Source organism: Lepisosteus oculatus, chromosome 8, assembly GCF_040954835.1.
Source record: "Lepisosteus oculatus isolate fLepOcu1 chromosome 8, fLepOcu1.hap2, whole genome shotgun sequence".
Taxonomy (NCBI): Eukaryota; Metazoa; Chordata; class Actinopteri; order Semionotiformes; family Lepisosteidae; genus Lepisosteus; species Lepisosteus oculatus.
In genome coordinates, this window is record NC_090703.1 from 7,985,082 (window position 1) to 8,007,670 (window position 22,589).

Below are 22,589 nucleotides of genomic sequence, written 5' to 3' on the forward strand. Positions count from 1 at the left end.
GTGCAAGGCAGGGTACACCCTGGATGGGACGCCAGTCCCTCTCAGGGCACACAGAGACACACACCCATTAATCTACAGGCATGTCCTTGGACTGTGGGAGGAAACCCACATGAACACAGGCAGAAAATACAATCTCCAGCCAGGGCCCATGCAAACCACTGTGCCACCAGTCGCCCAACCCGTGAGTCTTTAGAATAAATATGTTGCATTGCTTAGAAAAAAGGAAAGCTAGCTCGTTCACAGAGAGACAGTGGATTTTAAATCACAACAAGATTATTAAATTACTTTAGGAATGATAGTGTCTGTCTGATATAGGGTACAGTTATTTTTGGTCAAAGCCATTTGTTGGTACAGTTGTCTTCCAAAAGATGGCAGCACTCTGTTCTCTCTCTCTCTCTGAAACATTAAATAAAAACCTGCTCCCCAGAAAGGCTAGAAGGTAAATTCTTCTTTCCCGGAAAACAGGAAAGAAGTAAATGTTTCATTAATTCTATTTTTTTTTTGGTTTTGCTTTGTTATTTTCTGATCAGCAATTTTTGGAGTAATCTCGGGTTCAGGAAGAAGCTTTGGCTCTTGAGCTTCTCTCCAAGGGCAGAATTAGATTTCCTGGGGGATAAGTGGTCTCCTGGGTGTTTAGTTCAGAGAGAGGCTGCTTTTAGTGGCTGATACCTGCATATGAAATGAATGTCTTTTTTGGCTCTTAAAGTTGAACATGTGGAAGTGGTAGGGACTTAGAAAATATATAAGATTTAGGTTAGGCTCTGCACATGATGCTCGTTATAAATGCCTAGCAGTTCCCACAAAGTAGAAAATGAAAAACAAAACATTAATATAAGACAACAGTCTGAAGTTTGTCTGAAAATATTAATGATTTTCAGGGATCAATTCCTAGTGGGTTATTCAATGTATTAATGCTGGGTTAATCTAATATACTGTAGGTTTTAATAAGTTTAAAAATGGAATTTGCCACCCCTGGTTTAAAGAGTTCTCCTTTACCTTATATTTTAGCCATTCAAAACAAATAGAAAGAGAAACGAATCTGGGAGAAATACTCCCAGAAATACAGAAAAACACCCGGTAAGAACTATATAACAACTGGCTTTAATGAAATATGTTGCCAGAATTCAAGGAGAACACCACATGAAGATGAATGAAATGATCCAGGTAATTTGACTGAAGCTCTTAGAATACATAGACTTGTTGGAAACATCTGGAACTCCGAAAAGAAGGAATCCAGTGGATCCTGGGACTCGGAACCCGTTTGCTAACCTGAAACTGTTTGGGTGGTTTGGGAGCCATGCCCAGGAGAACTGTGAGCTCTGAGAGGAGGATTCCCTCTTCACTCTTTGCTTTATTCTTCTGGTGTTTTACTGATGGACTTGGCTCTTTATCGGCTGTATATTTACAGCCCATGTAGCCCGATGAAGTGTGAAAGAACTGCATTGTTTCGTCTCAGGCCCCCTCTGTTAGAGGTCTGGCAAGACAATATTCTTGATAAATGTCCTACATTTCTATTAGCCAAGTTTAGGGGGATCTTAGCAGGGAACCCAATATTCCCTGTTTATTTGTAAGGTATATTTTAACAGCCGGACAACAAAAATGACAGACACATACAGTATAAACACATGGAATGTAATACTGTAAGCATAAATGTGGTGTGACCCATGAAGGGATGCCAATCTTTCCAGAATTGCTGTGAGTAACATCAGACACAGGTTAGTCAATTTTTAGGGATTATTTTGTGTTTTGTCTCCATCACAGTACTTAATGCTGGAAGAATGAAACTAAGTATTTCAATATCAGTCATTTCGTTGGACAGATGGGGTCCCACTTTGAAAATATTATGACATCTCCATTTTTTTTTATTTTATTCAGAAATTGAACAAGTATTTCAACCTGGGTTAACTGGAATTGTATTTTTGTGAACCTAGCTGTGCAGTACAATGGCAAAAGAAAGTAACAGTCTGTTCTTAGTTCCACATTCACTTCTGTTCCCATTCAGTTTAATTCAGACAAGAAATAATTTATCTTTCAGGTAAGTAATTTGTTCCATAAATTACGCATTTTGCCTTAATCATTGAAGATACAGAACCAAAAAGCAAATTGAATTCCATTTGCTATCTGCAATGCGGTGTGTCTTTCATTACATCATGTGCAGGTTGAAACGGAGGATTCTGCCCTAATCATTTCTGAATTACAGGCTTCTGCCACACTGTATCTACAATTTCAATAATCGCAGCCTGTGGAGGAGAATGTGAAGAGTATCTGGACATTTGTAAAGGCAGGCATCTATCTCAGAAGTAATTCACCACTTTCACCATTTTCCTTTATAAACAACAATGGTTTGCAATATTGCAGCAGGAGTTTTGTGATCAAAGGAGGAAGAGATTTATCATTACCAGCAATATGCTTATAGATATGACTGGGACTATTAGTATACTGATCTTAAATGTAAATCATTTTTTTAAAGATACAGTAGACACCTTCACTCAGATCTATTCGCTTTAAATGTTGCATTCGTTGTCACTCTTTATTTAAGGGTGAAAATACACACCAGCTAAAATTAGACATACTTCTTAGTGACCTGCAGTTGCATTAGAATCACACTGAAGCTAAATGGATGGGTAATAAAAATGTTAGTCTCTGTGCATCTGTAATGCATTTGTTGGACAAGTGTTTGATGCCAGCCATTCTTCTGTAGTCTGTCCATCTGAGTGATTGAAATGAGGGCTGAACTGTACTTTTGCACATCCAGAACGAGGGAGGTGTCGTTCTGTGCTTTGTATTCACCACTCGCTCGCTGGAAGCGCAGCTTTGGCAGAGATGACGTGCTGGACTGTGGCGCTGGGGTTGGGGGCCAGGCCCGGTGCCTTCGGCTGAGCCCTGCCAGGTGTGGGGTCGCTCGGGGCTGTCCCTCCTGGAGGCCTGTCTCTCCTCACCTGGCCCCCGTCGCCCCCTTGTGAGTCTCGCAGACGCCTCTCCAGCTGAGCCAGAATGTCGCTCTCCTGCGCGACCATGGTGTTGACATTCAGACCCAGCAGCTTCAAGATGCATTCTTTAAAATCCACCAGCTGTGGGTTTTTTTAGAAAAGACAGTGTCTAGGTTTCAGTCATTAACTACCCTGGTTCAGTTTTAGGCAGCATTGAAATGCTAAAATATGAACACAAGAGTGCAATTTCCATGATTTTATTTACTTCAATACTTTTAGAATATAGAACCTCTGCCAAATCATATACTGTATACTGTAGTGTGAAGGTTTAGCCTTTTTAGTCAATCATCATGGTGTCTGCAATTCATACACTGAATAAACCAAACCGTCCATTCCTGAACTTCATTTTATGTAAATGTTATGTGGCAAAAGAAGTGAAAACATAATTCCAGATGTCTGTCTGTACTGGTGTAAAGGCAGCTGAGCGTTTCTTTTGTGGCTTGTGTCTCACCTCTCTCTCTCTCCTGGCCACCTCACGCAGGGCTCTCTTCGTCATTCGGAGCTCATTGGACATGGCCTGCAGTGTGGTCTGAGCCCTCTGCCTCTCCTCGCTCTCCTGCTGCAGGTCTTCTCTTACGCACGCCACCGTCTCCTCTGCCAGCTCTTTCAATCTCCTACTCTCCGATAGCGACTTTTTCAGCCCCTCGATGTTTCTGGTCTTTTCGTCCTTCTTCACCTATGTGAGAGAACGCTGTCGGTTGACCACATGAACCAAGAGTGTCCTTTTGTCACAAAAACAAAACTGAGACAGAAAAGACACTACTACCTATACAGTATGTCAGGTATGCACAGGTTATAAAGTCTGCTCTATCGATTTGCTGTTACACAAAGCAGTATTCACAATTCACCTTTAACAGTGCATTCCTTCTCTATATTCACTGCACACAATACAACTTTAGAGTTATGCAGTAGGAATATAGTGGATAGGAACTGATAAGATTTGTTCGGATTAGTAGTGGATAGTACTGAATAGATTTTTGCACCTGATAATTTGTAGAGAAGATTTGTGTTTCAAGACCCTGCAGTTCAAAGTAATAACACACTGATGTGTCAGTTGCTCAGTTCCTGTAACTCGTTTGCTAAGTCACCTGGAGAAGCCTGGCCTCAGCGAGCTGTGCCTGCAGGCTGCGGTTGGTGCTCTCTAAGTCACTCAGCTGCCCCTGCAGCATCACTATGTTCCTCTCCAGCTGCAGGACAGTCTCTCTGCTCCCCATCTTCTCTCTCAGGAGCAGGGCAGACAGGTCCTTCTCTTCTTCCCTCAGCTTCAGCTTCTGCTGGAGGCTCTCGATCTCTGCCTTCTTTCTGTCCAGCTTCTCTTTCTGAGAAGAAACCTGGTATGGATACAGTGTGAAACTCACAAAGGGGTGGGAAAGGCTCAGAAAGCCTTTTATACCCTGATTAGGTCTCCTTTCATTAACCAACACATGTGCCAACCCATTTGTAAAATACAGTGCTATTGGACATGTTTTTTTGACATATGTTCAGGGTGAGGACGCCCACCTTGTGCTGTAGGGTATGGATGAGCTCCCTGCAGTCACTGATGGACTGGCTGCCCAAACTGGACAGCCGCTCTGCGCGGGACAGCAGTACGTTGTACTGAGTCTGCAGGGGCTTGCCAGAGATCTCCTCCTCCACATTCAGCTTCTGCGCCATCTCATTCACAAACATTATGTGCTGCAAAGGGACACAAGCCTTTATTACAACAGTTAGGAAAGTGGAAAGCACAGGTAACTCCTTTGTCCCTTGGGGACTAATATCTATCCAAATAGACACTTTTACCAAATACATAAATACAAATGTGCTTTCTTAAAAAATCCATCTTTACAGTCCTTTACAAAAACACACAAATAGCTCAATAATCAAATGCTTAATTTCTTCATGAAACTACCATAGTTTCTGAGATTATTCAGAAATGATGTATCACAGATTTTCTAGAAGTTAAACACAAAGCGGTATATTTAATAACTGCAAGTGATTTGTTGTGCTGTCTGCTGGAAAACGGAAAGAGACGATGGAGGAATTTCAGCACTTGAGGGTTTCAGAACCAAGCAGCCAAATCACATCGCACCAGATTTATTGCATAGTACAGTGGAATGGAGGCCAAATAAAAGAAGCAGAAAATATTTAAATAATGCCCAATAAACCTCACAAAAAGGCACAAACTGTCTCACGTAGTTGCCCACTAATACTGTAACTATTGACCATTCACCAACCCAATTTATGTTTTCCAATATTCCCTGTTTTTCAGTGCCGACAACAGACATGATTCCAGTGTCCCTGGTGTCTTGAAAGGCCAGGGACTATCCGGAAGAGCAGAGAGGACAAACCTACAGTAGCTACAATACATCTTTTCCCAACTAGCATCAAGCCTGCTGTATCGTGGGATATGAGTATCACCATGTGGTTGACTGGTGGAGTCAGCTGCCATCAATCCGCTGTTGAATCAGCAACACCACGATTTCTTTTTGGTCTCCCTTTCTACTTCTCATTTGCAATAAAACACAGACAAGGTGCATAAACAATTCATCTTTATGTGTAGCATTAATAGAATGCATGAATCTGTGGATGGCATGACATTTCAACTGTGTAATACTGTACATCTGAGGATAGATCAACAGAAGGAGGAACACTCTACAACGGGGCTATAAGCTGACAAAGAGCTCATTTGGAGCTCCTTTTAAGAGATTACGAGGGAAAAAAAGAACAGAAACCCAATTCATTTCATGGTTTCACCTAGTGATATCGAGGTGATGTTATTGTTATTCTCAGTTGATCAAGACTTCCATCACCCTTCTACTATCTACAATAATGGCAACGTAGTCCGAAAATTCAGAGAGCTGGAGAGCAAAGATATCACAATATCTTACAAAACGTAGAATACAGAAAAGGAAGATGGGTACTTTAACAAGACGATACCTTTCCCCATTAGACATGCACATCTTAAGAGGTAACTGTAAAATCCTTTCTAACGTAATCCCAAGGTCCCGGACTTTCACCTTTTGCTTCTCGAAGGAAAGGCCGTCGTTCAGCATGCTTTTCGCCGCCAGGCTCCCCTCCACGTGGCGCAGCGTGTCGCGGTGCTGGCGCAGGAGCTCCTGCGTGCTCTGGCTGTGGCTCACGCTCTGCTGGTAGAGCTCGCAGTGCTGCCCCAGCTGCCGGCTCATGCCCTGCAGCCTGCGCTCGTACTCCTCCTCCCTCTGGGCACCGGACGACAAGACAGCCAGTCCGGCTGGGATTACCACGCGCGCTTTACGAGCTCCACTCCGACGGGAGGAAACAGGCTCAATAGAAAAGCAGAACAGTGATTGACTCCGCAAATAATTTGTTTCAAATTAATAGCCTAATTAAATTACTGCTGTATAATCCTGCAATGCTCCTTTTTGATTGCGTGCTTGTTTTTTTTCATCCCTTTAATGAACATTATATACTGTACCACATAGGCTAATACATATTATACTCCAAGGAACCATTATGTACTCTTAATTGTATATGCTTTTGTACTGTACATGTTTTTCCATAGTCAAAATAGATGCTGACACATTATTTTTCTTCTTTAATGCACTAAAGCTATCTAAAGTAGGGCAATTGATTGATTCCCTCCACTGTTCTTAAGAGGTAGGCAGATGAAGCTCTAGGAGCTGTGCATAGCTGAGCATTTCCTTCTCAAAGTCATCTGAACAAGCCTCTTTGTTCCACTCCTCATTGCAGCAGTGATGCGAAACACCTGAGAAGGACACCAGCCAGGTAGTGGAATCAGAGCTGGAAGCTGAGCTACACAGGCTGGAGGCGAGACGCAGCTCTGAGTTGAGCAACTTTCGAGCTGTACTGCTGCTTTAAAGGAAACCTTGGATGATATTTATGACCGTACTGTACTTCACATTCTGTGTCGGTACATTTCGTGATAGGGAGTATCTGTCCAGCTATGAAGCGCAATTAAACATTCCAGAAATGAGTTGTATTTATCCATTTGACCTTTAGCATTGCAGTGGCACAAATCATTTCATTTGGAATCATTGGAAGGTACTCCTTACGTATTTTTCAAGTAAGTCATTATCTCAAAAAAAAACGAATGAAATGAAAGACTTTGACTCTTCCAAACTAACATTTTTTTTACAGCTGGTACTGTAATGTAGAGCTCTATTTACCAGGAAGCTCATATTTCTCAAGGTCTACGTGATTTACTAATAGTTTGGCTTCAGTGGAGCTCATTTTAGTTTGTTGTTGCTCATCTATTTTCTGTGCTGCACTTCTCCCTCCTGTTCTCACTCATGTTCTAATTTCTGTGTTGAGAGTAAGCTAGTTTAGAGTTTTACACAAGGATAAAATCTGTCGGTTTAGGAGCTGGGGGTTAACCTTTTTCTATGGGCTTTATGCCACACTTTAAAGTGAGCGTGTGCCTAAAAAAACAATTGATTGTCTTGCAGGTGACAGCAAGAGCCTCGTCTCTTCCCTGCATCAGAGAAAGTTACATCAAAATTCAGATTTTTAATGCCATGCACAGTTCAGATGGACACGTAGCTTGCAGTGTACCGAAGTTAATGAGTGACACTTCCAGAAACCGGACGAGCTCAAGAGACTTTACTTTAACATGATCACACTGAGAGTTTGGACAGACCAAGGTCAAGCCCTGTAATTGAGATTGATATTCATGTGCTGAATAGGCGCAATCACTGTCCATTTGTATGGCACGGTTAGTACCCACGTACCACACTGAGCATCAACAAATGACTATTCTGAATGCACTGAAATGCTGGAAGTGCCTGATCAATCTGAGTGTCACAGATGTTGAAAATCACTGACATTTTCGAGTTTAAAAAGCATGAGCATCACTAACTTGTTTAGAGCACCTACTGTAGGTGGACCAGAGATATCCATGGTATTTTGCATTCCTTGCTCGTGACATTGATGGCAAAGAGCATAAGAGGCTGGACAGAGACATTTCTGACATGGTTGTTCTACAGTAAATTCATCAAGATGGGTTACGTGGGACACCTGGATATGGACAGCAGAGTGCAACAGCCCCCGTCAGCCCCCGCTCACCTGTCTCCAGTCCCGCGTGGCGCTGCAGAGCTCCTGGACTCTCTCGATCACTGCCTCCTCGGACTCGGGCACCGCGAGGACGCTGTCGCTCAGCAGGCCGGCGAGCTTGTGCAGGAAGGAGCTGTGGAGGGTGCGGGCCGCCCGGTTCTCGCAGCGCTGGGACTGCAGGCTGAGCTCCAGCTGCTCGGCCTGCGCGGCGGCTGCCTGCAGCTCCCGGTGGCTCTGCCCCCACTCCTTCTGGCTCTGCTCCAGCCTCTCTCGCAGCAGCTTCGCTTCTCTCTCCAAGGCCGTTTTGACGGCAAGAGCCTCGTCTCTTCCCTGCATCAGAGGAAGTTACAGCAAAATTCAGATTTGTAATGCCATGGACAGTTCAGCTGGACACGTAGCGTGCAGTGCAGAAGATGTCGAAGATAGCATCGAAACAGAATGTACCTTAGAGCACAGGAAATGATCTCTGCATGAACCAACACAACAGAAACATTTTCCTCATTTAAAAGCAATTTAGTTCAGCGACTAAATTACACTGAGAGATATTTAATATCTGAAGAGTACGTTCCCTTTATTTTTATTGCATTCTGACAGATTCATTGCTTGTAAAAGGCTCCAGACAGATTGTTGGAGCCTGAGATTGGTTATAGTTTTGTCCTCTTCGATTTCCTATGCTGATCTGGCTCCTGTTCCTGCTCCTGCTCGAAGGAAACACACCAGTCCATATGACTATTCCGACACAGTCCTGTGTCCGCAGGTCACTGGGACAGCTGTGACAGCAAAAGTAGCGTTGTAAATATCCACTAGTCTGTGTGCGAATACCTCCCTTATGTTTTCTTTTGTTCTTTCTTCCATATACTGTATATACATTGTTTCTATTTCCTTACTTTCTAAATATCTTTCCCTTGCAGAGTTGCAGGTTGGTATGTTTTGCACTGTGTGCTGAAAGACTGGAGGAAACCTGGATAATCTTCAAAATCCTGCCCTGTGAAGAAGCGTACCCCAACTCGCAAATCCTGAAGATAGTTATGGGAAATACTACAGTAGTTCATTATTTTAGCAGATATTATTAATAATACATTTCAGTTTATAGTGTGTCTTTAAAAGTACAAGGTGCAGGTACAGTATGAGCTGTTATTCTTTTGTTCAGATCGCAGTTCAATTATTAAATAAAATCCCTTGGATATTCTGGGGGTTTCCCCAAACCCAGTACAGTTGTTTTCTCTGCCTCTCTTCAATTAAATCCTAATCTTTACAACACAAAGAGCCCATTTCCCCTCCTAGAAGGAGGGCTTAACTGGTTTGGTTTGGCAATAATTCCAGAATCATGGATTCACACCTGGTACACTGCCCTGACGTTGCTTTGGCACCATGTCCTGTTTCATTAGTCTGGAATGGGCACCTCTTAGAGGTAGAGTTACACATTGCAGTGGCTTTTACCTGGAGAGCCACGTCAAACATCTTACATTTGTTCAGTTGACCTGCAGTCTTTCAGGATGTGTCCAGAACAGAGAAGAATGTGTGCAGCTCTGAGAAAGCAGGGCCACACATCTCATTTTATTTACTGTATTTTATAAATCAGGTAATTTTATAAGGACACTTAATTAACAGAGAACATTCAGCTACAATCTAGCCCTCAGGTTAGCTGATGACATCAACTTAAAGCTGATGATTTTCAATCCTAGAGAAACTTAAAAATATTGTTCTAGCTCAAAGGTCTGTGGCTTTTCTGGAGCCCAGTGACCACCCTACATATACAGTACAGAACGAGCCACTGTTTTCTGTTTTTTTATTGTGTGCAGCTTTTCAAATTTGATATCCTGAAAGTTTCCCAATGTAGTCAGTTGTTAGTGCAAACATAAATCAAATACCAAAAAAAAGCATAATTCCACTTTGTAATAAAGCCTTTTCAAAGGCTGATCAGGTTACATTCAGAACTGGAATTTGTACATGGTAATCATGGCCTTGATCAAGGTCAGGATTATCCCTGCTGCAGAACAGGACTATAAAATTAGGATAATTATGCTATTTGTAATTAGGGAGGTATCATGGCAAAATAAAACAGCCTAACATGGAGGGGTAGACAGAAGAGTGAAACTCATGATTTTTAATACTTTATGGACGGATTATGATCTCATGGGAGTTGGCACAAAGACTCATGAAAAACAACGTTGCTGAAAATGACAGAAAAGCAGAGCAATATCAATCTTCTTTTTTTAAAAAAAGTCTGGAAACATTATTATCTGGTTAAATCGTCAATTTAGATAAGATTGGCTTTATTACTTTTATCTTTATAATCTAAGCAAAATCTTAACTTTATTAAAAAAATACCTTTATCCTGTTTTTCAGCACTGCTGGAATGAAATTGAATATTCATACCCAGGCTCAGGCATTTACAAGGAAGAACAACAGCTCTTTTTTATTTGATTCTCTTATGAAAAGCGGATTTAAAGAAGGCACAGAATTAAGCCAGGGATTTCGTAATTTAACTGTTGTATTCTGAGGAAAAAAAAACCCTGCAGCCCTCTTCCACGTGTACTCTCATTGAGGACAGGCACTGAAATGCAGCTGGGGAATCGTAAATGGTGTTCGAGTCCCATTCAGCGGCGGATTTCTTGCCTCCGAGTCTGCTCTATCAGCAACAATGGAGGAGGGAGAGGTCAACATGGTCAGAGACGAGCCGGAGAAACTCATTGTGACTGTGAAGGGGCTCTGTGGCTTCCGAGGCGCAAGGTTCACAGAGCCCAGATGTTACTGAAAATGAAATCAGAAACTTATTTGGAATTGTCTCAATTACACAAAAAGTACAAAAAGGAACATATCAAATACGAATGGCTTTGGCTCTTTGATTTAGATTAAAAAATACAATTTGTAATCCGTCTGGATCTTGCCTTCTCTCTCTTTCTCTCTGAACACGACACCCTAATGTCACGCTCTTTTTTGTCACTTTAAGGCCTTAAGGCAATGAGCAACACAAGGTTCGGCTAAAACACACCTCAGGGGAAATAAAGAAAGGCAGAAACAGTGTTTAATATGTTAATGGCAAAACGTGAAGAGCGAAACACAGGACAATGGAGATATTGGATTTCTTCTTTTAAAAAAGCTGATTTGGTAAAAATGGACAGTTCTAGTTCGCATTCCAGGAACGTAGAAGGCTAAATAAGTCCTTTGTGAGGTAAAGATGTGTTTAGTTGGAATGTTTGCGAGATTGTCCCACATATAACACATTACAATATTATCACCACAAACACCTTTTTTACTAAGAATCAAAGAATCACAAAATATTTGTGCACCAGAGTGGTGAGGCAATCAGTACTGATGCCTCACAGCTCAATTGTCCTGGATTCAGTTGTAACCAGGCATGGTGATTACTTGTTTTCCACAGCTGGAATGGAATTTTTCCAGGTGCTCTGGTTTCCTTTCACTCCTCAAAGACATACTAGAAAAGGTTAAAGGTAAATTTTTCCCTGTAGGCTCCTGTCCACTGGTGTGTCCAGTGTGTGTGTCCACTTCCATGTACTGGTGTCCTGTCCAGCGTGTAGTTACAGTACACTTTCTGCTCTTTGCTTCCAGGTTAGCGTCTGATTTGCTGCAACTCTTAACAGGAAAAAGCAGCTTTCTGATATTGAATGGGTCAATGGATTGATTTGTGGATTAATCGCATGCTAATAATGGCTTAACAATTATCCTACAGCCCGTTCTCTGGTGTAACCTTTTACGTTCTAATGGATGTGTCTTTCACAAACAGTTTTAGTTAACATCCCATATCCTATAATTTGTAAAACAAAATGTATTTTAATGAGCCATCTCAATAAGTAGAATGTTAAATGTTAACGGCTCCTGGGGCTGCAAATAAGCACAAAGCAATAAAGGAAGCAAAAAAAAAGCTAGGAATTTGTTTTCAGTAAAAGTGCGTGGAACTTGAGTGAGTACCACTAACACATGGCAAAGCAAAATGAAATTCTGTTTCATTTCATTTAAGAGATTTCCCCTTTGCAAAAGCCTCCCCCACATTCTAATGAACTTGTGTACAGAGGATCAGCTCTTTTCCATTAGCCTGAGCAGTACAACAGGAACAGACCTCTCAATTCATGCAATTTTATTTTGATAGGATTGTATGTGTATTTAAAGTTTTTAATACTTTGGAGGCTTCAATAATATAGAAGGCACAACATGACACATACATGTTTAGTCAGTTTTAACATCTCACTTTCTAAAACATAAAACTGAGTTTGTATCTTGTAGCTGGATAAATGATGAGAACTGGTCTACCTGTCTCTTCTCCTGAGCTTCCCAATCCCATCCGTCTCCTACATGTTGCGAAAGGTCAGTGACGTTATAATAATCAAGCCCTGGCTAGACCCAAACAGAAAACATCAGACAGGGAGCCCTACCCTCTTGAGTGCAGTGAGCTCCTCTGCTCGAGAGGCAGCAGCTCGCTGCTCCTGGTTCACTTCTCCCACCAGCTTCAGGATCGTTTCTCGACTGGTCTTGAACTCCAGGTCTTGACTATCTAGAGCTTCCTTCAGGCTGCCTATCGTCGCCTTCTGCTGCAAATTTTCCTCCCGCAACTTAGAAACCTTTCTCATAAAATAAAAAATAGCATTAAAAAAATACAATACAATAACAATGTTGGCAGATTTGGGGACAGAAACCCTCAGTCTCAGTCAAGCCAAGTACTGTATCCTACTGTAGCAAAGCACTATAATAAATTAATAATCTCACTTTCTGCTCAGCTATAAAGTGTTGAAAATTCATGTGGTGATTGGTTGTGAGTGGTTTAATACACCATAGTTGTATTTTTCCACATTGATGAAAAGTCGTAAGATTATTATAACCATCTGTGGATTGGGGGTGGGAATATTAATTAGTTCTTTAAGCCTGGTAATGCACTGCCTCTGCTCCATACAGTTTATTCTGCAATCTGGACACACACTTTCACGGACCACTTAGCCATGGAAAGAGAATATTTGCAGTGCTACGGGGAAAAACATCATAATCAATGAATCAGCACAAGTTAGGCCTAATTACAGGGTGTACGAATAAACATATTTCAACATTCATGTCAGGCTACTGTCTAACAGTAGTGCTGTACAGTAACACATACTCACTCTCAGTATCATGTTACCAAGGGAGTTCTTTGGATCCTTTTCACTCAGCCCTAGGCTTGATGCAAGTCCTTCTGTAACATCCACCAGCTTCTTCTCACTGCCAGCGGCTCTCTGCTCTGCATCCTCTCGCATTGAAAGGTGGAACCTGCACACACCGAACCAGTCAAGGCATTAGCCTTACCTTGCGGGAAATAACACTGAAGACAAGGCCATCTGCTGCTGTAATGAATCTGGGCTGTGGTGTAAAGGCCAGACATTTATTTGCAAGCAGAAAAGTAATTAAAATTAGGAACACCTACAGGAAGAATGGAAATAGAACCGTACTATTGAATAATTTCGCGGAAAAATGTTTTACAGGTGTAATGCCTCATGATACAGCATAATGGTAAAGCAGTTGTTCCAATTTCATGTTTACTAATTTAATAACCGGCATGAACAATGCAAGAATATCTTGATTCCCTGCAGTCCGGGATTTTTCAGGGAGAACCTACTTAATATGTAAAAAGTCTTCAATTTCATTAGCAAGCAGCTCCTGAAATAGAGGAACAGCAGTTGTTCATATAAAACAAAAACTCAACATGAAGATGTTGCTTTCCAGCGCGAATACAAACTTTCTCCTTGACCAAAGGTTCTTCTTTTATGAGACAGCTGCTGTTGTAAGAGTGGGCGCTCTCACCTCACTCTCTCCTCCAGTTCGGACACTCTGTGCTGAAGCTCGCCATTCTGTCTGTGGAAATCCCCCAGACTGTGGTCAGGCTGGAGGGGCACAGCCACGCTCCTTGTCCAGCGCCCTTCGCTGGCCTGCTGTCCTCGGGCCTGGGCAGGGGCAGATGGCAGAGTGCTGCTGAGCTTCATCCCCACCAGCTCCTCCCATGGCTTCTGTGCTGATGGAGCTTTTGGAAGCAGGTGTGTTTGGAGTCCCCCGACCTTTAGTGCGCAAGACGTACAGAAACATGAGACCAGCCCATTTGGAGCTGGAAGATCAGAGCTGACCCTCAAGATGCTTAAGATCAGATGCGTTAGAAATTCTGCTTTGGAAAATGTGGCTTGATCACTTCTTTTGTTAAGATCTACCTTTATTTTTTCAAAATATAATATAACAGTGCTATGTCTTCCACAAGATATTTATTTTTCATGTTTTTGGTCCTTTAGAATTTTGCTTGTTTTTACGTCTTACCTCTCCCTGTGCTGTATTTTCTCTGTAAGCATTGCCAGCGATCCATCTCTCATAGGAATGCAGAGGTGTCTGGTTGGGAGAACTCTGTAGTTGATCTAATGATCCCTATTAAAGAAGAACTGGTTTAGCTTCCTCATCAGTCCTGGTCCTGTGAATAATTCTGCATGTTGAAACTGGAGCATGGGGCACTTTTGGTTTGTAGCATTTCATGTATTAGGGAGTAATTCTTCACACTTCCTGGGTCACAGTTTCATGGTCAGCCTACATTGAGCTAATGCAATAAAGTGTGATTTCATACCTGACATTTGAAGTAGTACTACATTAGGTACAGTACCTCATTAAAGTGTAGCACTACATTATTTGCTTGTTTTACCCCCTTAAAAATGATTATAGCAATTAGTCTCAAACTCCGTGGGCTTTGGGATACAGGGGGAGAAATAATGAGTCTTCTTTGCCTTGTTTCAGAACCACGACCAAGATTTTTGTAATCGTCTTTTTCCCTGTGAACCTGAATGGTAAAAAACTAAAAGCTTAAAACTCCACCCTGTATAGATTTGCAAAATAACTTATTCTTTTCATTCAAAACTTAATGCTTCCACAGATGACATACAGTAATGAAAGCATTGAAGAGAGACCATATTCATATTCTTGACACAATCAGAATGAAATAATGCCTCCCTCACCGCATATCCTCTGGCCTTCGATGAGATTTGGAGGAATCAATGAAACTAGCCAGCTGTTCAGTCCAACATGAAGGGCCTGAAGGCTCTCTCTTCTAACTCTGGGCCTCCTGTCCATTAATAACAATGTCAGAGGCTCCCCTCTGAACAGGAGGCCAGAGTGGGAATCGGACTACAGGCACACTTTCACAGAAAACCATCACAGTCAGAACCATTCATAATTTCCACCTCAAAGTAAAGACATGGATCTAGATCAAAGGACCTGGTTACTTCCCGAAAATGTGCAGAAGCCTATTCAGCAATAAAGCCAAGGGATGATTTAATACAGAAACTTACGGGTTGGTGCCAGGAAGGTGTCATGGAAGTACAGACTATTGCTGCATGCTCCCAAGAGAAGTCCTGCAGTCAGACTTTTCACTACTTACAGCTGCGACTGCTGTAAGATTTTCAGTAAGTCAACCTGTGAACCACCAGTTGCACTTGAGCAGATCTCCCCAGCTGTAGACCAGATGTGAAACTCACGTCCAGAATGCCCAATCATGTGTGTCAGGCATATGTCAAGAACATTTAAATGAGCAAAACCAGGAACAAGAATAACTGTTGTAGTTCCAGTAAGGTGCAAATCACAGTGCCTAGGATATGGTTACTGAGCAAGAAGAAGGCAGAGAGGAGGCAGAATTATTCAATAACCACAGATCTGAAACTGGATGAAGATACTCTTTCGCTGTTTAGACATAAGATAGAGTTGGGATCTCCATTCACACTGAAGTCCAGGGCCATTCATATTTTGTTAATTCAGAAGAATACAATTATATATAGTTATAGTTTGCCATCAATTTACCATTAATTATTATATCCTTTTCAACTAAATCAGGAGGTCTCACAGATTCTCATTCAGATTCTCTTACAGATGACTTGTAAACTTGAGGTGAGGTAATTCATCTCCTGAACACCAGGAGATCACTGGGGACTCAAATAATCCTTTTCTATCGAAGTGACCACTAGACAGAGGAACATCAGTTAAAAATGCTCAGCTTAGAGGTAGTGCAACAGCTCCATCTTCTGCTGAAACTAAGTAAATCTTTATCTTGTAATTCTACTCAGTACCCTTAACCACCTGTTATGTTTGTGTAGCATTTCCTGTAGCAACGTAGATGAGGATGAGTACCCCGCATGCAGTTCTAAGCTGTTATTACAAATGACAACAATAAGAAACTAGGAGGGTTGTCCAGAAGAATAATGACCCACTTTCTTTTTTCATTACTCTGCAACAAGATGTTGGCAATTTCAATTTTACAGAACTGAAAGTTTCACTGTGTTCTTGTGGGAATTCATTTTTTTATCAATGTTGGGGTATTTCTCTGTGGATGCCTCTTGTTTAAAACTACAGGGGTTTCCAAAAGGATCTGGACAGCAACACTCTTTCTGCTTTACAGTCAAGCAATTTGTATTTGTAGTTGTAAGATTAATATGAGTGCATTTTCCTTTCTTTCAGTTTCAAAATTGCTTGGTTTCCTTCAACGTTCTTTGGTTTGCATTTTGACTTTCAACGTTAGCCTCCAAAGACTGAAGCCAAAGCGAGATTGATTGATAGGATGTTCACAGCTCTTTTATCAGTGTTATTACCCAAAAACAACCACCTGACCAACAAGGGACACCTCTCACCCAACAGTCTGAATACTTTTGCTCCTTTAAAATAAAGAGGTTCCATGCTATCGGCTTGTTTGATTGACTGAAGAGGGTAGAGTTGAAAAGGGTGACGTCCTCAGCAGAAACACAGTAGCCACACGAGGCCAGAGTTCATTCTAGTTTCTAGTTTTTGTAGAATTGAGTAGACTAGAGAGACACACCTCCCCTGGATGGAACACCAGTCTGTCACAGGGATCACCGCCAGCCAGGCGCTGTATCCTATTTGTATGTATCCTATTTGTGCAACTGGGTGGACTAAAGCAGCTGAGGTAAAGTATCTCTCCCATAGTACTACAGCAGTGTCTGAAGCAGAGACTCGAACCCACAGCCTGCCAGTCATGCACCAAAGGCACATCCAATACCCCATGCAACCTCCAGGGCCGAGTTACATTTATTACCAATAAAATACTTAGGAAATGTGATTACCAGTCAATTTTTCAGGACAAAACCTGTCAAGTTTACAGCAAAAACCAAGTCCCAGCACTGTTTACAGCACGGGCATAGCAAAGTTTCCTGGTTTAGAACAACTTAGTGTGATGATTGAGCTCCTAAATTAAATAATTCAAGATTAAAAAAACATCAGACAAGAGGGCCTATCCGCTGGCGTGAGATGAGGACAGCTTTGCAAAGCATCAGGAACCATTTCTGAGAAAGCATCTTCTGCATTACCGGCACTGTGCATCCACAGGACAGACCCCAGCCTATAAATCTGCTAGTGCCTAGGATATTTGCAGAACAGGCCTGGTGTGCTTAGATGCAAATGCTAATGGAAAGTTGACTAGATGAAATGGCTGAAACCATTAGAGATGCATTATAAAGGGTATGTGAGTCAGCAGCTGCCTGTTATGGATTCAAACATAATTGAAGGCAGCTCTACGAGCCGTGTAAACAGATTTGTTCAGTTTTCAAAGTTCAATCTTTTCCCCATAAATTTAAATGGAAATTAATTCTGATTCCAAAGAGGCTTCTAAATGGTTGCATCATGCAATGAGATCGTATTGATGAACCTGTTCTGATGCTCCTCTGTTGTTATGTACAAGGTGGAATACATGAGTCTGTCATTGCTGTTTTTTTGTGAGCCATTCTTTCTCTGGCAGATCCTAGGGTGGATGAGGGGGAGTTTTGAATGTGGTTTGGCTGGTAAAAGCAAGGATTTATCATTATTAAAAAGAATAGGTGTGTGAGAACAACATTTTTTAAAGGAAACCAATTTTGCCTGATGCATGATTCTTGGAGTAGAGAATTACTTCAAAAGATACCGTGTAACACTCAATCAAAGTGTTGTCAGACCCCAGCCTCTGATTAAACAATTTTTTCACAAATACCCAATCTGGCACAGCATGTGAATTGCTTGGCTGAGATGTAAATTGATCCTCATCCCACAGAAACGATCCTTTTTTATGTTGTGTTTTGTTGTTTCCTGCAGAACAGCTAATATTAAGTTCTAGGTTATACAAAGTTCTCCCGTCTATATAACAAGAGAGCTGTATCAATAAGTTCTAATTCTTCACCTTACAAAAGAGAGCTTTCAGTTGTAGCACATGGAAACAAGCAGCCAAGGAACACTTGGTAGACGATCAGATGTAAATTGCCCCAGTTGTGAACAACAGGAGGATTGTATTTTGCAAGTACATGTCCAGACATGCCTGGATTTGCACTAAAAACCTTATATAGGTGTAGGTGCAAAGATCAGGGGAAGTGGTATCATTTCACCCACTGATCCTGGGCTTTGATACAGACTTCCCTGAGATGTCTATAGTTATTCGTTACTCAATTCTTGGTCTCACGTGCAGATTTCTTTAACTTAATGATTGAATGTCACTGTGGACATCTTTATTAAAAATTACCAAGATCTTACTTTCAATCAATAGTACACTGCATCTGAAAACATTTTTGTAATTTTTCAGACATCTGCTATGATTGTCGCTTGTTTTGATTCAGTTTTCATAGGAAATTGAAATTTCAGCTTTTCCTCTTCAATTACATCAAAGAACATTTTGTGCTTTTGAATTGAGTTTGGCTATTTGCCAGGAGAATAATCTGAACTACATAGGGTCAATGCAAGGTTCTTATTTAGGGAACTTAATAAGAGTTAAAATCGTAAAAGGTCTGTTTGTCAGCACATTGAGAAAACATCACGCTGTTACAGCCCGTGACAAGTGTTTAACTCATCCTCTCCCAGTGTGGCAGCCTTGAACATGTAAAATAAATCAGTTGAATTAAAACCCAATTAAAGTGAACAAAAGCCAATACTCAACAACCCACTCTAATGCTACATAAACCCCTCAAATATTTTTACATTTTTATAGGCCTCTTTAAATTTGGAACATTTATTTAAATTCCTGTGTCAGATCTTTTGATACGAACTTACAGTACACAAGGATGGATTTATGTCTGCTACAGGTCTTACAGTACATACACATGCAGATTTCCAGAGAAAATAAGATATATCTTTCCTAGACCTCATTAGAACGACTGTTAATGAGCTGTTTCCAGTGAGGTATTAGTACAATTAGAAAAAACCCTAGAAATATGAATACGCATCTGAAAAATGAATGTATTGTCCAATGCATATGGGCAGTTCTCGTCATCATGTTCTGAAGGGGAAAGTGCACTAAGAAGGAAAGGTGCAGAGTGCCTGTTTCCCATGTTAACAATATCTGCTTTTTTTCTTATTCTCAATGAGGGGTTCATGTTGCATAGGAAATTAATGACATGAAAGTAATAGTCCTCTCACTCCCCCTTCCCTCTCCCTGTCTCACAGACGCATGACTTTGAACTCTTTCAGCACCGCGCAGCCCTGGCTGTTGTGGCCTGCGGTGCCTCCTGTACTCACCTCACAGTGCCTGTGCGCAGAGGAGGCTGGCGGGGCAGCTGTCTGTCCAGGTGAGGACCCCTGCAGCAGACTTCGGATCCAGGGGGTGTCCTGCAGTACACTGGGATCTGGGCTCCGGGTGCTGTGTGACTGGGACATGTCTGATACAGTTAACCCGTCAGACGCACGAGGGCATGTAATACCGTGTTCCGGTTCTGCTCCTTCCCACTGTGACAATTGCTCAGCGCCACCCTCTCAAGAAGACCTGTCAGCTAAAGGCTGGCAGGGTGCCCCAATGCTTGTGACCAGGCACGAGATGCCATGAGAAAGATTGATATTACAGCCTCATCGCGCTTCCTCCATCGGGGGTGTCAGACAGTTGATTCTGCGTTGACCCTGCTGCCACAACACAACGGGTGGTGGGCGTGTCCCGTTTCTATAGCAACCCCCCCAGCAACAGTGGCGAGTGAAACTCCCAGCACACCTGAAGGCATTTAAGAACATTCGCACTGTATTGTGCAAGAGGGAAAGGATGAGCCGGAAAAAGCCAACTTTGCCCTCTATTGTTTAGGAACAATGTTTCACAGAGTGCAAAGGCTAACCTGTGTCCATTACACAAGCAAATCCATCATTTTCCCATGACTGCAAACACAGAGGAACTCGGACACAGAAATCCCTATGCTGCTTTTGGTGTCTCAATCCAGAGTAATCCAGACCTTGAAAGAACCTGTGCCCCTCTCTAAATACTATTTTTATTTATTATTTATTTTACATTTTAGTTTTTTTTTATTCCAGGTAGAGTTACACTGTTTACAAGGTTTTACATTAAGTGTTGGTACAAAGAAAATAATTGATATGATTACAAAGGAGTACAATAAAGTCGATTAAATAAGATTAGAATGAAGACGAGTGCAGCGCTGCTGACCACTAAAAAACTATTCTTCTCACCTCTGATTGTCACAGTTTGCAGGACAATTATCGACCAACCTGCAGCAGAGGGAAAAGTACAGAAAAAAAAAACAGATACAGTGTAAAGACAAATACAGTGATGGAGTATTTTTCAGATTTTTGGAATACAATGTGAAAGTGTGTTCAAACTTGTTTTTGCATTTAAACCTAAGAATATACAGGTTGTGCGTGTTGGGAGGGGCAATTTCTGGCATGAACAATCTGCATCTAGCCAGTAGGTCGAAGTATACCAGCAAGCCAGTTTGACTAAGTGTTACACTGTATGTGTTATCAATATAACTACTGTGTATTGAGAGGTACTCATGGGTGTAGCCTCCATTTCTATGGTCTCTCTGCATCACCTTACATCTGATTTAAACAGATTCAAAATCCACAGCTCTGAAAGATTCTTTATCCACAAGGAGCTGAAGCACGGAAGCCAAACCATACACTGTAAATCTGAATAATACAGTTTTATGTACTGTAGAGAATTCTGTTCTCAAAAAAGCAACATCAAGTTTGTACATGATTTAGAAAGACATACTGTACATTCTGTAGCTTTTCATTTACAAAGAAAATTGAAGTATGTGACTGCAGCTTGGCAGAGAAACTGACAATCATGGCTGAAACAGGACATGTACTGTATAACTTCTTCAGTTCACCTCAAGGTGTCAGCCCTTGCTCATTTTATAAAACTGCTGATATTTGTTGTGATGTCAGCTGTGACATGAAATAACTCAAGAGCCTTGTGTTAACATACTAACAGTAGACCACAGAGCACACTGGTCTGTGAGTTTGCTTTGGGAAGATGGAATGAGATGGGTTTCCCAATTAAATGCTGGCAATGAATGCCAATTAGAATTGATCAGATGTTAATTAGTAGAGCAATCCAAAGCTATATGTTAAATGCACTTACTGCTGTTCACTCATTCTTGCTCAACTGGCAATGATGTCCTGAAGCCATACTGTCTGCACCTTTAGTAAAAAGCCTCCTATCTTGGCTCAGATAAATGAAAAGATTCATATAACACACAGCATCTCAGGACCTTGCTCTGTGTCCTTCTTTAATGCAGTCTTCCTCTTAATAGTTCCTTAAGTCTATAGATCAAATACATGATGGGGTACATGTTAGGGACCATTAAAATATGTAATTGTATTAATCAATATTTATTAGAGCTGTCTCAGTAGCTGTAGAAGTGACAATTAGAATAGTTTTAATCACAGGTATAGGCCTGGCTCTTAGTTCACAAATGGAAACCGGAAGCTCAGTTTTGTGGTGGGTCTCCATTGAGCAAAAAGGAAGATGCAGAGGGCAAGCAGCCTGCATTAGTTCTTTAATGTGTGACCAGAGGGTGTATCAGTTTGATTTTACACAAGAGTGCATTAAAATTCTTCTAGCTTGGGACATAGGAGTAATATGGGAATTAAGCTTAGAAGGAATGAAATGCAATCAAACTTGCCCAAGACTGTATATACTGTTTCCCTGTGGAGCCTGACATGAGGTTTTGCCCCATGTCACAGCACCCCCATTCGCCTCTGTTCACTTTGTGTGCAGATGAGAGGGGCAGAACTCCTGGCTGCTGGTGGCCTTATTGTTAGCAGCAGGAAACTATTACTTTCTCTGATAAGAGGAACTGCAGTTCACACAACAATAAAACACCAATCCATTGTTGCCAACTCTGCTGTCTTCTGTACTCCATTATGCCTCATTAGGCTCTCACACTTCCAGCTTCTCCAAAAGCCTACACCTGGATGCAGTCAGGCAGAGCCTGTCTGCAAAAAGACCCCCCAGTCCATTGACTGCAATCACATCCCCAAGATGGAAACAAACAAAAAACAGCAGCATTTTCACATTGACCTGAAGAAAAGAAACCTGGAATTTTATGCATGTGAGTATTTATGTAAAATTCTGAAAGGAAATTATTCTACCATACTGATATAGCAATATTAAACCACTAGTTTGCCTTCTGGCATCACAATAAATGGATTTGATAGCTGGCTTACTGTATTTTCATGCCCTTCTTTGGGTGAATGATTTTGCTGAAACAGAATTTAAGTATGTGCCAGTTTGCTTATGCATTGCCCTTTCTTTGGCTGGAGGAGAGAGATGACTACACCCTCTGTGAGGAGTTCAAATTTCCCCAGTAATAT

The 22,589-nt window shown here is 41.5% G+C and overlaps 1 protein-coding gene across 2 annotated transcripts; it reads right to left on the reverse strand.

The window, feature by feature from the left end:
* Positions 1-1,839: 1,839 nt before the first annotated feature.
* Positions 1,840-19,884, reverse strand: LOC102684332 (coiled-coil domain-containing protein 170-like). Of its 2 annotated transcripts, none has more exons than XM_015350092.2 (11): positions 19,512-19,884; positions 14,307-14,411; positions 13,806-14,056; positions 13,130-13,274; positions 12,413-12,598; positions 8,031-8,348; positions 5,987-6,187; positions 4,491-4,664; positions 4,079-4,321; positions 3,442-3,666; positions 1,840-3,005 (listed from the first exon to the last, which is right to left on the reverse strand). In XM_015350092.2, exons 1-11 carry the CDS (start codon positions 19,647-19,649, stop codon positions 2,787-2,789), a joined length of 2,205 nt encoding a protein of 734 aa, XP_015205578.2. In that variant the 5' UTR covers positions 19,650-19,884; the 3' UTR covers positions 1,840-2,786. The 2 variants fall into 2 exon arrangements, with proteins under 2 accessions (XP_015205578.2, XP_015205577.2); XM_015350091.2 differs by having other exon boundaries at positions 1,840-3,071.
* Positions 19,885-22,589: the final 2,705 nt, after the last annotated feature.

Excerpts from the sequence above, each read along its gene's own strand:
- LOC102684332 (XM_015350091.2), bottom strand. The coding sequence starts at position 19,649 with ATGTCCCAGTCACACAGCACCCGGAGCCCAGATCCCAGTGTACTGCAG. Across the intron at positions 13,275-13,805 it reads GAACTGGAGGAGAGAGTGAG|GTTCCACCTTTCAATGCGAG; the intron begins GTGAGAGCGCCC and ends CGGTGTGTGCAG. Across the intron at positions 3,072-3,441 it reads TGGCCAGGAGAGAGAGAGAG|CTGGTGGATTTTAAAGAATG; the intron begins GTGAGACACAAG and ends AAAAACCCACAG.